The following is a 13,140-nucleotide window of genomic DNA, read 5'->3' as shown; positions in this document are numbered from 1 at the left end:
GCTGCCCACGCAGTGGCATGGCTGCAGGGGAGGGGGGACAACGGAGGCTAGCCTCCCCGGCCGAGAACTCAAGGGCCAGGCAGGATGGTCCCACGGGCCAGATGTGGCCCACCTCTGTTATAAGCACTAAAGTTACAAAGAGTTTCCCAAAGCCTCCAAGAACTGCTACAGCCTCATTTAGAATCATGTTTTAAAACTGACTGGTCATGGTCACTACATTTTATAGAGAATCTTGTCAGACGTTTTATGGATAATTCTAGTCTTTTTCTCAGTGTGTTAAGGACATTCGCCTGTTCTAACTTTGGGTGTGGGAGGGGAATAAGAGGGAAAGAAAAAAATCCCAAACAGAAGAGGAAGTTCTGCACCTGCACAGAAGACCAAGCACTGAAATATAAACTCTAAAAGTGAAACTCAGTCTAACTCCCACTCAAACTGGCAACTGTGAAATGCACAAGATATTCCCCAAGGAAAGAATCCAAGCAAGCCAGACAAAGGACTAATGGATGTTCCAAACTGTGAAATCAATGTTCCAGTAGCGTTTATCATAAGTGTTTTATGCCGTGAAGCTTGCTAATTATTAATGCAGATCTGGTTCTGAAACCTACACGCAGCTATCTGACACTGAATGCTTAAAATGCCCATATAACCTGGCCTCCTGTGAACTCAAAAATTAAGAGTAAGCAAATAGAAAATAAAGACAAGTCTGAAGTACACTTCACTGGTGTAGCTATTGTAGCACAAGCTATAATTAAATCAAGTGTTAGATTTCCAGTATCATTACGCCAATTGTTTTCAATATTATCTTTTACTTTGCTAACACTAAAGACCAGACCCGTCAAACACCAATGTGAGCTTTGTGTAAAGACTGGAAGTAGATTATGGTTCCCTAAATTCTAAGGACAATTTAAGGGACATCGGTTTACTTTAGAGGACTGCGAGCCAAGACTTCAGGCCCCAAATTAAGCTTCAACGGGGCAACTCACACACTTAAAGCTAGGTATGGTCTTATGTACCTTGTGGAACTGTGACCTCTATCTGCAGCTATGCCATTGGCTCAGTGTCATCTCCTGGATGAAGTCATGCAAGTGACTTTGTCTCAGTTTACCCATTTGTAAAATGCATATGACACTTCAGTAAGTTGGGTATGAAGGTGCTGGAAAGTTAAATTATTTGGTGTTCAAAAAGCACTCTGAGACCCTTAGATGAAGAAAACGTACACATGCTTACCCTTAAGAAAAGTATCTTCAAGGTAGCCCCCTGGATCTTCATGCATTCCCTCATAAGATACTTCAGAAATTATGTGCAAGCCTCTCCGGGCACTGTTTCAGGAGGATAACTTTGCAAGCTACAGTGATTTAGTAAATCAGGAAGTAGTAATGTATAACCATTTCAATCTCAGTTATATGTTAGACTAAATCGTTTTCACTCCCTACCTATCTGCAGGATTTTACTATGCTGGAGAAAAGGAAAATTGTGTGTCTGAATTCTTCCCCTAAAGCTACAGGAAGGCTGAAGCCTCATTAGCAGATATGTGAACCTTACTATCTCAAAGAATAAAAGCTCTTTGTAAGTGCATACTATTATTAAACAGACATGTCCAACTAGTTAACAAACACTCAATTTCTGATAAGCCATATCTTTGGCATTCCCTTTTCTACTCCATGATTAGTTTGTGGTATTTTTATTACAATGGCAGCATCTAAATATGAATTGTCATCTCTGTGTAGACAAGACTGATATGTTGAAAAGGTTTAACAGAAAGAAACACAAAGGATCATATTCTTTTCTCAACTGCACCAGTGCAAATCCAGGAAACCTAAATATAGAGGTGGCTACCCATTCCCTCTGTAATAAGTCTTGTGAAGTCAAATGATGATTGTGCGAATACAACGTATGTGAATCTGGAATAAAGAAAATAATTTGGACCAAAATGTCTATTCCGGGGGAACATTTCCTATTTAATATGGGCCACGTTCTTCCTTAACTCAATGGGGTTGTAGGAGAAAAGTGATGGAAAAAAATTAGCCCTGCTTGGACAAATACCTGTACGCATTGAGCAACACAAGCAGAAAGATGCAGCAAAATAACTACCAAAACTAAAAAATAATAAAAATAATAATTAAACCATTTAAGTTTCTAAGTGACAACACTGTAATTACCTACTACATTATTTACGAAACTTAAGCACTTAAAAACAGGGAAATGAATACAGATATCATCATTCTTACACTGCCCACATAATACACACATGCATATTATTCTCATCAAGTATAAATAATGCATATTTCATCACAATACTGACTGTGACTCATGGACTTTTTAAATCTTAATTTCTGTATCTCAATATTTTCTTTTAAGGGATAGTATCAAATGAAAATAATCATCAGTAAATCCATTTTTTTAACTGGCAGTGCAAGTTTCATGTAAAATATATAGAACTGTGCTTTTTAAAGAATAACTGTTTAACAGAAAAAGAGTTTTACATAGATTTACGCTAACTTTATATATAAATGTGTACATAGACACCAGCTTACTCAGATCCCGGGGGGTGCTCGACCCCTACTCTGCCCCGGGCCCTGCCTCCACTCCACCCTCACCCTGCCTCTTCCCGCCCTCACTCTGCCCCAGGCCCTGCCCCCACCCCACCCCTTCCCCCAAGCCTCAACCCCGCCCCTTCCCAGCCCCACCCCACCACTTTTTGCCTCCTTCCCTTGCCTCTTCCTGCCTCCGTTCCTCCCCCTCCCCCCAGTATGCTGTGGAACAGCTGATTGTGGCAGGCAGGAGGCTCTTGGAGGGAAGGGAAGAGCCGAGTGGCAGGGCCGTGGCCAGGCAGGATGTGCTGGGGGAAGGGGGCGGCACTGACTCGCAGGGCTGCCAGTGGATGCTGAGCACCCACTACTTGTTCCCCATGGGTGCTCCAGCCCTGGAGCATCCATGGAGTCAACACCTCTGTATGTGTAGCAAGCTGTGTCATCTTCACTAGTATAGGACTGTAACTATGACTGCATCTACACTTGGAACTGGAGGTATGGTTCCCAGCTCAAGCAGACACACTCACACTAGCACACAATAAATAGTACTGTAGCTGCAGTAGCACAGGCAGCAGAAAATGGTAGCCCAGATTAGCTGCCGCGATTACACACCCACGCAGACTCCACGGGCATGTAATCGGGGGCAGCTAGGCCATGCCACCACTCTCCATTGCCCGTGTTAGTTACACTGTTGTTTTTGGCATGCAAGCTCAATGAGAAAATAGATGATGAAAGGCAACCATCTTGAATGAAAATGTCATGCCACTAGTTAATACTAATTCCTATCTATATGCTTTGTTCACTCTAGCTAGATTCTTGATTTGAATAATACAAATATAAATTAGTGCTTCTATGGCCCCATAAGCTACTGTGGACTATTTCCCTCTTTATAAGCCTTAAACACACTGGGCTTAAAACTGCCATTGACTTAATTTCATCATCAAGTCTTTTGCTTCTTAAACAATTACTGGCTGACTTAGAACAACGCTTCCTCAGCTCTCGTCCCCTAATGCCCCTACTCCACTTGCGCTACATTGATGACATCTTCATCATCTGGACCCATGGAAAAGAAGCCCTTGAGGAATTCCACCATGATTTCAACAATTTTCATCCCACTATCAACCTCAGCCTGGACCAGTCCACACAAGAGATCCACTTTCTGGACACTACAGTGCTCATAAGCGATGGTCACATAAACACCACCCTATACCAAAAACCTACTGACCGCTATACTTACCTACATGCCTCCAGCTTTCACCCAGACCACATCATACAATCCATTGTCTACAGCAAAGCTCTAAGATACAACTGCATTTGCTCCAACCCCTCAGACAGACAAACACCTACAAGATCTCTATCAACCATTCTCAAAACTACAATAGTCACCTGCTGAAGTGAAGAAACAGACTGACAGAGCCAGAAGAATACCCAGAAGTCACCTACTCCAGAACAGACCCAACAAAGAAAGTGAGAGAACGCCACTAGCCATCACCTTCAGCCCACAACTAAAACCTCTCCGGCGCATAATCAAGGATCTATAACCTATCCTGAAGGACGATCCCTCACTCTTGGAGATAGGCCAATCCTCGCTTACAGAGAGCACCCCCAACCTGAAGCAAATACTCACCAGCAACCACACAACAAAACACACTAACCCAGGAACCTAGCCTTGCAACAATACCAATTGCCAACTCTGTCCACATATCTATTCAAGGGACACCATCATAGGACCTAATTATATCAGCCACACCATCAGAGGCTCGTTCACCTGCACATCTACCAGTGTGATATATGCCATCGTGTGCCAGCAATGCTCCTCTGCCATGTACACTGGCCAAACCAGACAGACTATACGCAAAAGAATTAAAGGACACAAATCAGACGTCAAGAATTATAACATTCAAAAACCAGTCAGAGAACACTTCAACCTCCCTGGTCACTCGATTACAGACCTAAAAGTCGCAATACTCCAACAAAAAAAAAAAACTTCAAAAACAGACTCCAAAGAGAGACTGCTGAATTGGAATTAATTTGCAAACTGGACACCATTAAATTAGGCTTGAACAAAGATTGGGAGTGGATGGGTCATTACACAAACTAAAACTATTTCCCCATGCTAATATTTTCCCCTCTGTTACTCACACCTTCTTGTCAACTGTTGGAAATGGGCCATCCTGACTATCACTACAAAAGTTTTTTTTCCTCCTGCTGATAATAGCCTTAATTGATTAGTCTCATTATAATTGGTATGGCAACAACAATTTTTTCATGTTCTCTGCATATACATCTTCCTACTTTATTTTCCACACCATGCATCCGATGAAGTGGGTTTTAGCCCACGAAAGCTTATGCCCAAATAAATGTATTAGTCTCCAAGGTGCCACAAGTACTCCTCCTCCTTTTTTCTCATACAGACTAACACGGCTACCACTCTGAAACCTGTAGAAGGATTAAAAGTGAAAAATAAACTTGACGTAAAGCGGTTGTGGTTCACTAGAGACACGTAGTGAAGCAAGACCCAAGGAAAAGGGTTGAAGGCCAAAATATTTACACAGCTCAGAGAAAGACAGTCATTAAGATTTTTCTTATGACTTGTAGTGCTCTTCAGAAAGGCCTTTGTTTAACTGTCACCAGTGACATACGGCCAAAGGAATGGGTTCAGACCCTGCAACTGAATCCACACACAGATCCTTAACCCCACAAGGATCCAATTACAGGACTGGGGCCCCAGTCAACTGGAAAAGAAGATTTCTCAACACAATTCGTATCTTGAATAAATAAGACCCTCTTATATTATCTCTTGCTGAAATAAATCGACCCTTTCACAGAATAAGGCTTCATACAAAAAATGTTGCTATTTTGACAGTCTGTTCTTGGTACGTAAAAATATTTTCCAGACTCTGGGACTGATCCAATCCTTATTGAACTCAACCCCCACACCCCACTGTACCACAGCCCGCCAACTTCAGTGGGCTTTGGATCAGGCCCTACGGTTTAGTTTTGAGAAAAGACAATTGAAGGGGGAGCCGACACATCTTCCAATATGTTAAGGGTTATTATAAAGAGGATGGTGATCAGTTGTTCACTCCACATCCACTGAAGGTAGGACAAGAAGTAATGTGCTTAATCTAATGCAAGGGAGATTTAGATTAGATATGAGGAAAAACTTTCTAACTATGCGGGCTGTTATGTTTTGGAATAGGCTTCCAAGGAAGGCTGTGGAATCCCCATCATTGGAGATTTTTAAGACCAGGCTGAACAGACATCTGTCAGGGACAGTTCAGGACTAGGTTTACGTGATCCTACCTCAGCGCAAAGGGCTGTACTTGATGACTTCTCAATGCCCCTTCCAGCTCCACATTTCTAGGATTCCTTTACTTATACACGTAGTTCCAATTACCTTTAGCAGGCCTACTTGTGTGCATAAGGGAAGGCAAGATCAGGCCCTAAAATGGCAACTGCACTGGAGAAAGAATGTTGCTCCATAAAGACTTCCACTTTTCCTTTAACTTTTCTTTTTAGAAACCCTCTCTTGCAGTTTATAAATAACTGAAATGTAATAACATTTGGGGCGGCAGGGAGCAGAGTGAGAGGAAAGGAGAAAGAAAGGACAGAAAAACAGCGATATTGCTGCAGACAGTATAAGGGACAGGTAAATGCCTTCTCTTCAAGGAGCACAAAAGTAAAAAAACAAACAAACAAAAAAAACCTTACTTGCTGATGCACACAGTATACAGAGTCATTTAAAAAAAATTAAAATACAGACAAAGTTTTAAGCCAAGGTATCTCGTAAGATCAACAAGCACAGATTCAACAAGGCCAGAAGGTATCAATGTGATTATCTAGTCTGGCCTCCTGTATAACACAGAACACAGAACTTCCCCAGAATAATTCCTAGAGCAGATCTTTTAGAAAAAATATCCAGTCTCGATTTTAAAATTGTCCACGATAGAGAATTCACCATGACCCTTGCTCCGTTGTCCCAATGGTTAATTCCTCTGACTGTTAAAAATGTATGCCTTATTTCTATTCTGACTTTGTCTAGTTTCAACTTCCCACCATTGGATCATGTTGTACCTTTCTCTGCTAGACTGAAGAACCAAATATCAGATATCTGTTCCCCATATAGGTATTTATAGACTATGACCAAGTCATCCCTTCACCTTCTTAAAATAAACAGATTGAGCTCCTTAGGTCTATCACTATGCGGCAGGTTTTCTAATCTTTTAATCATTCTCGTGGCTCTTCTCTGACTCCTCTCCAATTTATCACCTTCCTACTTGAATTGTGGTCACCAGAACTGGACACAGTATTCCAGCAGCAGTCACATCAGAGCCAAATGCAGAGGCAAAATAACTTCTTAACGCCAATCAAGATTTGTCGTTTGTGCATCAAACGACCACATTAGCCCTTTTGGCCACAGCATTGCATTGGGAGCTCGTGGTCAGCAGTTTATCCACTATGATTCCCAAAATCTTTTTCAGAATCACCACTTCCAAGAATTACTCTGAGCAGATTTCTACACCAAAATTGTTTTTAAAATTCTGCAAAAATCTGCTGTTTTATTTGTCAAAATAAATAATATAATCACAACAGTTTCAATTATTTTGGTAATTTATTTCAAAATATCTGTCAGCAAATATGTCTGTAACATTACAGACAACAAAAAATATTCAGGAACTGTTTTTTGACAAATAGATTCCTTACAAGGTAAATTAATATAGAACTCTGAGTAATAATTCATTTAAACTATGATACAGGAAAGCATTTTCTGAACCCCTTCAGAAGTACAAAGGCTTGGTGGAGTCAGGAGTAATGGAGGTTCTAAGGGAGAGGGAACTAACTGCTAGGAAGAAACCTGGGTATGAACCTGAAGGGTTGATAGGAGTGGGCGGAAAAAGTGTAGAACAGGTTTTTTGTGTGGGTGGGGAAGGATTGTTAGGGAACCTCTCCCATGCAGACCCATTTATTCAGGAATATCTACCCCTGTCCCCATGTGTCCCTCCTTCCCCACTCATAAAACCACTCCCCCCCATCCTCATGTGGCCGTACACCCCCACTCAGCCACCCCCACGTGGCCCTGCATCCCCTTCTCCTGTCCCCATGTGGCCCTGCACCCTGTCAGGCAGCCTCCTCCCCCCTTCCCATGTCTCTCTGTGCTCCCACTCAGCCATCCTCTCCCATCATATCTCCCAGCACTCCCTCTCCCATCCCAATGTGGCCCTGTGCCTCCACTCCCATTCAGCCCTTGCCCATCTGTCCTCCCCACTAGCCCTTATGAACCCCAGTATGTGGCCCCCTAGCAGCTCCATGTGCCCCACACTGTCTGTCTTTTCATATCCTTTGTCTCCTGACCTGGCCCCACCCACGCTGTGAAGAAGGTAGCCTCAGCTGGGGCTCGCCCTGGAGCCTCTGCTCTGTTCTAGTGCCACAGTAGTCCCTGGTGGCCAAAAAGCATAACTGTAGCAACTTTCCCACAGAAGTTATTTTCTGCGGGGGAAAAAATTATGTGCGGCACATTAATTATGCACGCACATGGTGCAGAATTCCCCCAGGAATAAAAGCTAGAATCCCCATCCTCTGTGTATGTCTCTGTTCATAGATCTATATACATTTACATGTAGTTGTATTCAAATGCATATTGTTTGCTTGCGCCCAGTTTAGCAAGTAACCCAGATTGCTCTGTATCAGGGACCTGTCCCCTTGACTATTTACCACTCCCCCAATTTGTGTGTCACCTGCAAACTTTATCAATGATGATGCTATGCTTTCTTCTAGGTCATTGATAAAAAAGTTAAATAGCATAAGGCCAAGTACCGATCCCTCCCAGGACCCTCCTAGAAAGTGACCCATTCAATGATTCCCCACTTATAATTAAATTTTGAGATTTATCACTTAGCCAGCATTTAATCCCTTTAATGTGTGCCGTGTTAATTTTATATCATTCTAGTTTATTTTTTAATCAAAATGTCATTTGGTATCAAGTCAAACACCTTACAGAAGTCTAAGTACATTACATTAACACTATTACATTTATTAACCAAATCTTTAATCTCATCAAAAAACATATCAAGTTAGCATGACAGGATCTATTTTTCATACATCAGTGTCTATTGGCATTAATTATATCACCTTTATTTAATTTTGTATTAGCTGAATCCCATATCAGCCACTCTATTATCTTCCCCAGCATCGGTGTCAGACTAATAGGCCTAATTACCTGTCATCCCACTCACCCTTTTTAAATATCAGCGCAATATTAGCTTTCTCTCAGTCTTGTAGAACTTCCTTAGTGTTCCAAGACATAGTGAAAAATCAAAATTAATAGTCCAGCAAGCTCTTTTAAAACTCTTGGATGCAAGTTATCTGGACCTGCTGATTTTAAAATGTTGGAGTTTAGTAGTTGCTGTTTAACACCCTCCGGAGATACTAGAGGAATGGAAAGACTGTTATCAACATCATATGATATGACTTCATTATTTATTTTACTCCCCAAATACAGAACAGAAATATTTATTGAACTTTTACCATTTCTGCTTTATTATTTATATTTCTACCATTTCCAACTAGTACCATTTCCAACCACTACCAGTGTTAGGATTTGGTTTGTTCCTAACAGTTTAAAAAACCTCCTCCTTATTGTCCTTAACTCTGATGCCACAGATTCCTTCCTGAATCCCTTTGTTTCCTTTACCAATTTTCTACAATTCCTAGGTTCAGATTTATATTATCATCAACTTCCCCTTTCTTCCATTTGCTATATACTGCGGCCTTCACTTACCCTCTAAACCAGATCAGTTTTTTAACCAATACAACTTTCTTCCTCAGTTGTGGGTTTTGAGGCATCTAGTTACGCGTTCTTGAACAATTACCATTCATATTTTTCAGATTAAATTCTTCCTCCCAGCTGATATGGTCATAACTATTGTAAGCTTTGTGAGACTGGCCCTTTTAAAGCACAAAATAGATATGTTACTGGTAAGGACTTTACTCTGTTAGTCTGTAGACTGATGAAAAATAGACACACAATATTTAAACTCCAAACCTTGAGTAAAATTCCTCACATGGTATTTGCTTTATTGAGAGGCCAAATAAACAAATACTTAGGCCGTGTCTACCTTGTCTACATACAAGGTTTCAGTGTTTTAGCTGATTTAGTAAAATGGTGCAAACCCCTGTTTGGACATTCTTATTTTGATTTAAGAGTTACTTATTTCAGTTCAGCTTCAACCCGTTCCTAACGGAATTAAGCTAAACCAAAATAAGCTCTTTTTGCACCAGGTTAATAAAAATCCATATAGAAATCACACCTCAGGTTTAACCAGTGAAACTCTGCATACAAACTAGTCCTTACAATGGCAAGACTCAAGCTGTTGGAATCAATGTACATGTTAATTTTAAAGTAGGTTACTGCATTTGACTAATACAGCCCATAAAATAATTTATTAAAGCAAAGAGGCAAAAAAACTCACTAAAGGCCTTGCCTTGTACCATGATCTCAGACTAAACACATTAAGAGTTAAATCTTGCTCAGTGCAGAAGAAATTATATTTAATTTAGGGGATTAACATTCTATAAGGATATGCTAAAATGAAGCATTATTTTTGTTCCAACCTACTAGAGCAGGCCTTCAGCACTGCTCTCAGCAGAGAATATTTTTCCTCCATGAAAAAGAGAAATTAACTTTCAACTCCTTGTTTCTTAAATAACAGACTCATTTCATAACATTAAAGAGACCTCCATCACAGCAGTAGCAGCAATCTGGCTCCAATCCCCTTAGCTTTCTGTAGGAGGGATACCAGAATCATACATTTGAACTAATAGCCTAATGGGATTAGATTCTTGCTAGGTAATTAACTGATCTTGGATCAATATTGTTTACAAACCATGCCAACTTTTATTCTAGAAATATGACAATTTCAGCATCAGATTATGTCTCTCCAGAAAGGAGAGACATTAGAAAATTGACAGACACACATAAAATATCTTTAAAGTACTGGCTAAAAATCAGGAGTTATTATTATGAATGTAATGATGCATTAGCTGCTGCGTAGCAGATTAAATGGTGATATTAGAAGGGCAGAAGAGGAGAAATCATCATTCTCCATTGTAAAGCCCCAATAACGCAGAGCAGCTGCCTCCACTGCCACTAGAGGATTATCAAAAGCGAGTCTCCTCATTGTACAGAAGATGGATTACGGGCTAAAAATGCTACTTCCTTCAGAAGCAACTAATCACTATGGTGGTTTCTTACATAAATGATGTCTGTTAAGAAACAACTTGGACAGAAAGAGAAAGAGGGGTAAATGCAGGATGTTTCCCCACAACCCCATCTCACCCATCAAAAGCTTTAATCACTGCAGAGTGCTCAGTGATCCGATTCCATGCCCGGCTTTGAAACATACTGTCATCATTTAGAGAGCACTGGAACTTTTGCATCCGTACAAGGCAGAACAACATACAGGCGATGAGGGGAAATTATACAGATACAGCCAGGGAACCAGGAACTAAAGGCAACGTTTTGTTCTCCTCTCTTCCCTCCCAGCAGCAACACAGCAGAGAGAAGGAAGCTTTTTCCTGATGGCAGGCCTGGGAGGGAAGTTAGAGGGATTTTCCTGTGTACCATCTGCGTAAGAACACCATGGGCATCCTTATGTTATAGATCAATACTTCTAGGGTGGCAGGAATACAGCCAACTGTGAATTACAAGAGTGCACCCAGAAACAGGGCACAATTGGAGAGGCACCTTTATGGTAGTAGGAATACAGTCGACTGTGAATTACCAGGGTACACCCAGGAACAGGGGACAACTGGAGAGGCACCGCCAGGGTGGCAGGAATACAGCCGACTGTGAATTACCAGAGTGTACCCAGGAACAGGGCACAATTGGAGAGGCACCTCTAGAGTGGCAGGAATACAGTCGACTGTGAATTACCACGCTGCACCCAGGAACAGGGCACAATTGGAGAGGCACCGCCAGGGTGGCAGGAATACAGTCGATTGTGAATTACCACGCTGCACCCAGGAACAGGGCACAATTGGAGAGGCACCGCCAGGGTGGCAGGAATACAGTCGACTGTGAATTACCAGGTGGCACCCAGGAACAGGGCACAATTGGAGAGGCACTGCCAGGTGGCAGGAATACAGCCGACTGTGGATTACCAGGCTGCACCCAGGAACAGGGCACAATTGGAGAGGCACTGCTAGGTGGCAGGAATACAGCCGACTGTGGATTACCAGGCTGCACCCAGGAACAGGGCACAATTGGAGAGGCACTGCTAGGTGGCAGGAATACAGCTGACTGTGGATTACCAGGCTGCACCCAGGAACAGGGCACAACTGGAGAGGCACCGCCAGGGTGGCAGGAATACAGCCGACTGTGAATTACCAGGCTGCACCCAGGAACAGGGCACAACTGGAGAGGCACCGCCAGGGTGGCAGGAATACAGCCGACTGTGAATTACCAGGCTGCACCCAGGAACAGGGCACATCTGGAGAGGCACCGCCAGGGTGGCAGGAATACAGCCGACTGTGAATTACCAGGGTGCACCCAGGAACAGGGCACAATTGGAGAGGCACCTGTAGGGTGGCAGGAATACAGCCGACTGTGAATTACCAGGCTGCACCCAGGAACAGGGCACAACTGGAGAGGCACCGCCAGGGTGGCAGGAATACAGCCGACTGTGAATTACCAGGGTGCACCCAGGAACAGGGCACAATTGGAGAGGCACCGCCAGGGTGGCAGGAATACAGCCGACTGTGAATTACCAGGCTGCACCCAGGAACAGGGCACAACTGGAGAGGCACTGCCAGGGTGGCAGGAATACAGCCGACTGTGGATTACCAGGCTGCACCGAGGAACAAGGTACACAAGTATTAGAGAGGCAGCTCTAGGAGGGCACCAATACAGACGATTGTGAATGAGGCGTGTGGGTGTGCACGTAAATATTGTACCACACACACACACACGAGCCATACGCCTCTCTCATGTCTGTGCACGAGCCGCCCGAGCCCAGCGATCACACCTGTCACCACACGGCCCTCCCACGCACGTCCCACCGCCCCCTCAGCCACACGCGCGGGACAGAGAGAGACCCCCGGGCCCCGGCCTGCAGACCCGCCGGCCCCGCTCACCCGAAGAGCCCCCTGAGGAAGGAGTGCGAGGACTTGACCCGCTTCTCGGCCTCGGCCATGAGCTGCACGGCCTCGCGCTCCTTGCCGCTGCTGTCCATGGCGGCGGCTCTGAGGGGATGCGCGCGCCCGGCCTGCCGCCGCCCCGCTCCGCACGGCGGGGGAGGGGAGAGCCGAGCCGAGCCGAGCCGAGCGGTGTCGGGAGATGTAGTCGGGGGGGGGGGGCGCGGGACCAGCGGCTAAGGGGGATGGGTGTGTGTGTGTGTGTGTGTGTGTGAGAGAGACTGTCATTGAGCATATGACTGTGTGTGATGGTGCCAGTGTAGTGTGAGTGCACGTGTAACAACGTGCGTGTATGACTGTGTGCATTTGTGACGGTCTGTGTGTGATGGTGTTAGGGGGAGGGGTGTATAATCGTGTCAGCCTGTGATTGTCTCAGAGTGTGTGTGTGTGATTATGTCTGTGCGTGATACTGCGC

The 13,140-nt window shown here is 43.7% G+C and overlaps 1 protein-coding gene across 1 annotated transcript in view; it reads right to left on the bottom strand.

Annotated features, from left to right (window-relative positions):
- Window positions 1-12,796, bottom strand: part of NAPB (NSF attachment protein beta) — a 34,471-nt gene extending 21,675 nt beyond the window's left edge. Inside the window, exon 1 of the mRNA XM_030558072.1 lies at window positions 12,666-12,796. Coding sequence (XP_030413932.1) covers window positions 12,666-12,763 — 98 coding nt within the window. The 5' untranslated portion in view covers window positions 12,764-12,796. The remainder of the gene's footprint in view (window positions 1-12,665) is intronic.
- Between the last annotated feature and the right edge of the window lie 344 nt (window positions 12,797-13,140).

The sequence above is a fragment of the Gopherus evgoodei genome, chromosome 3, assembly GCF_007399415.2.
Source record: "Gopherus evgoodei ecotype Sinaloan lineage chromosome 3, rGopEvg1_v1.p, whole genome shotgun sequence".
Classification (NCBI taxonomy): Eukaryota; Metazoa; Chordata; order Testudines; family Testudinidae; genus Gopherus; species Gopherus evgoodei.
This window is presented reverse-complemented; position numbering and strand designations above follow the sequence as displayed.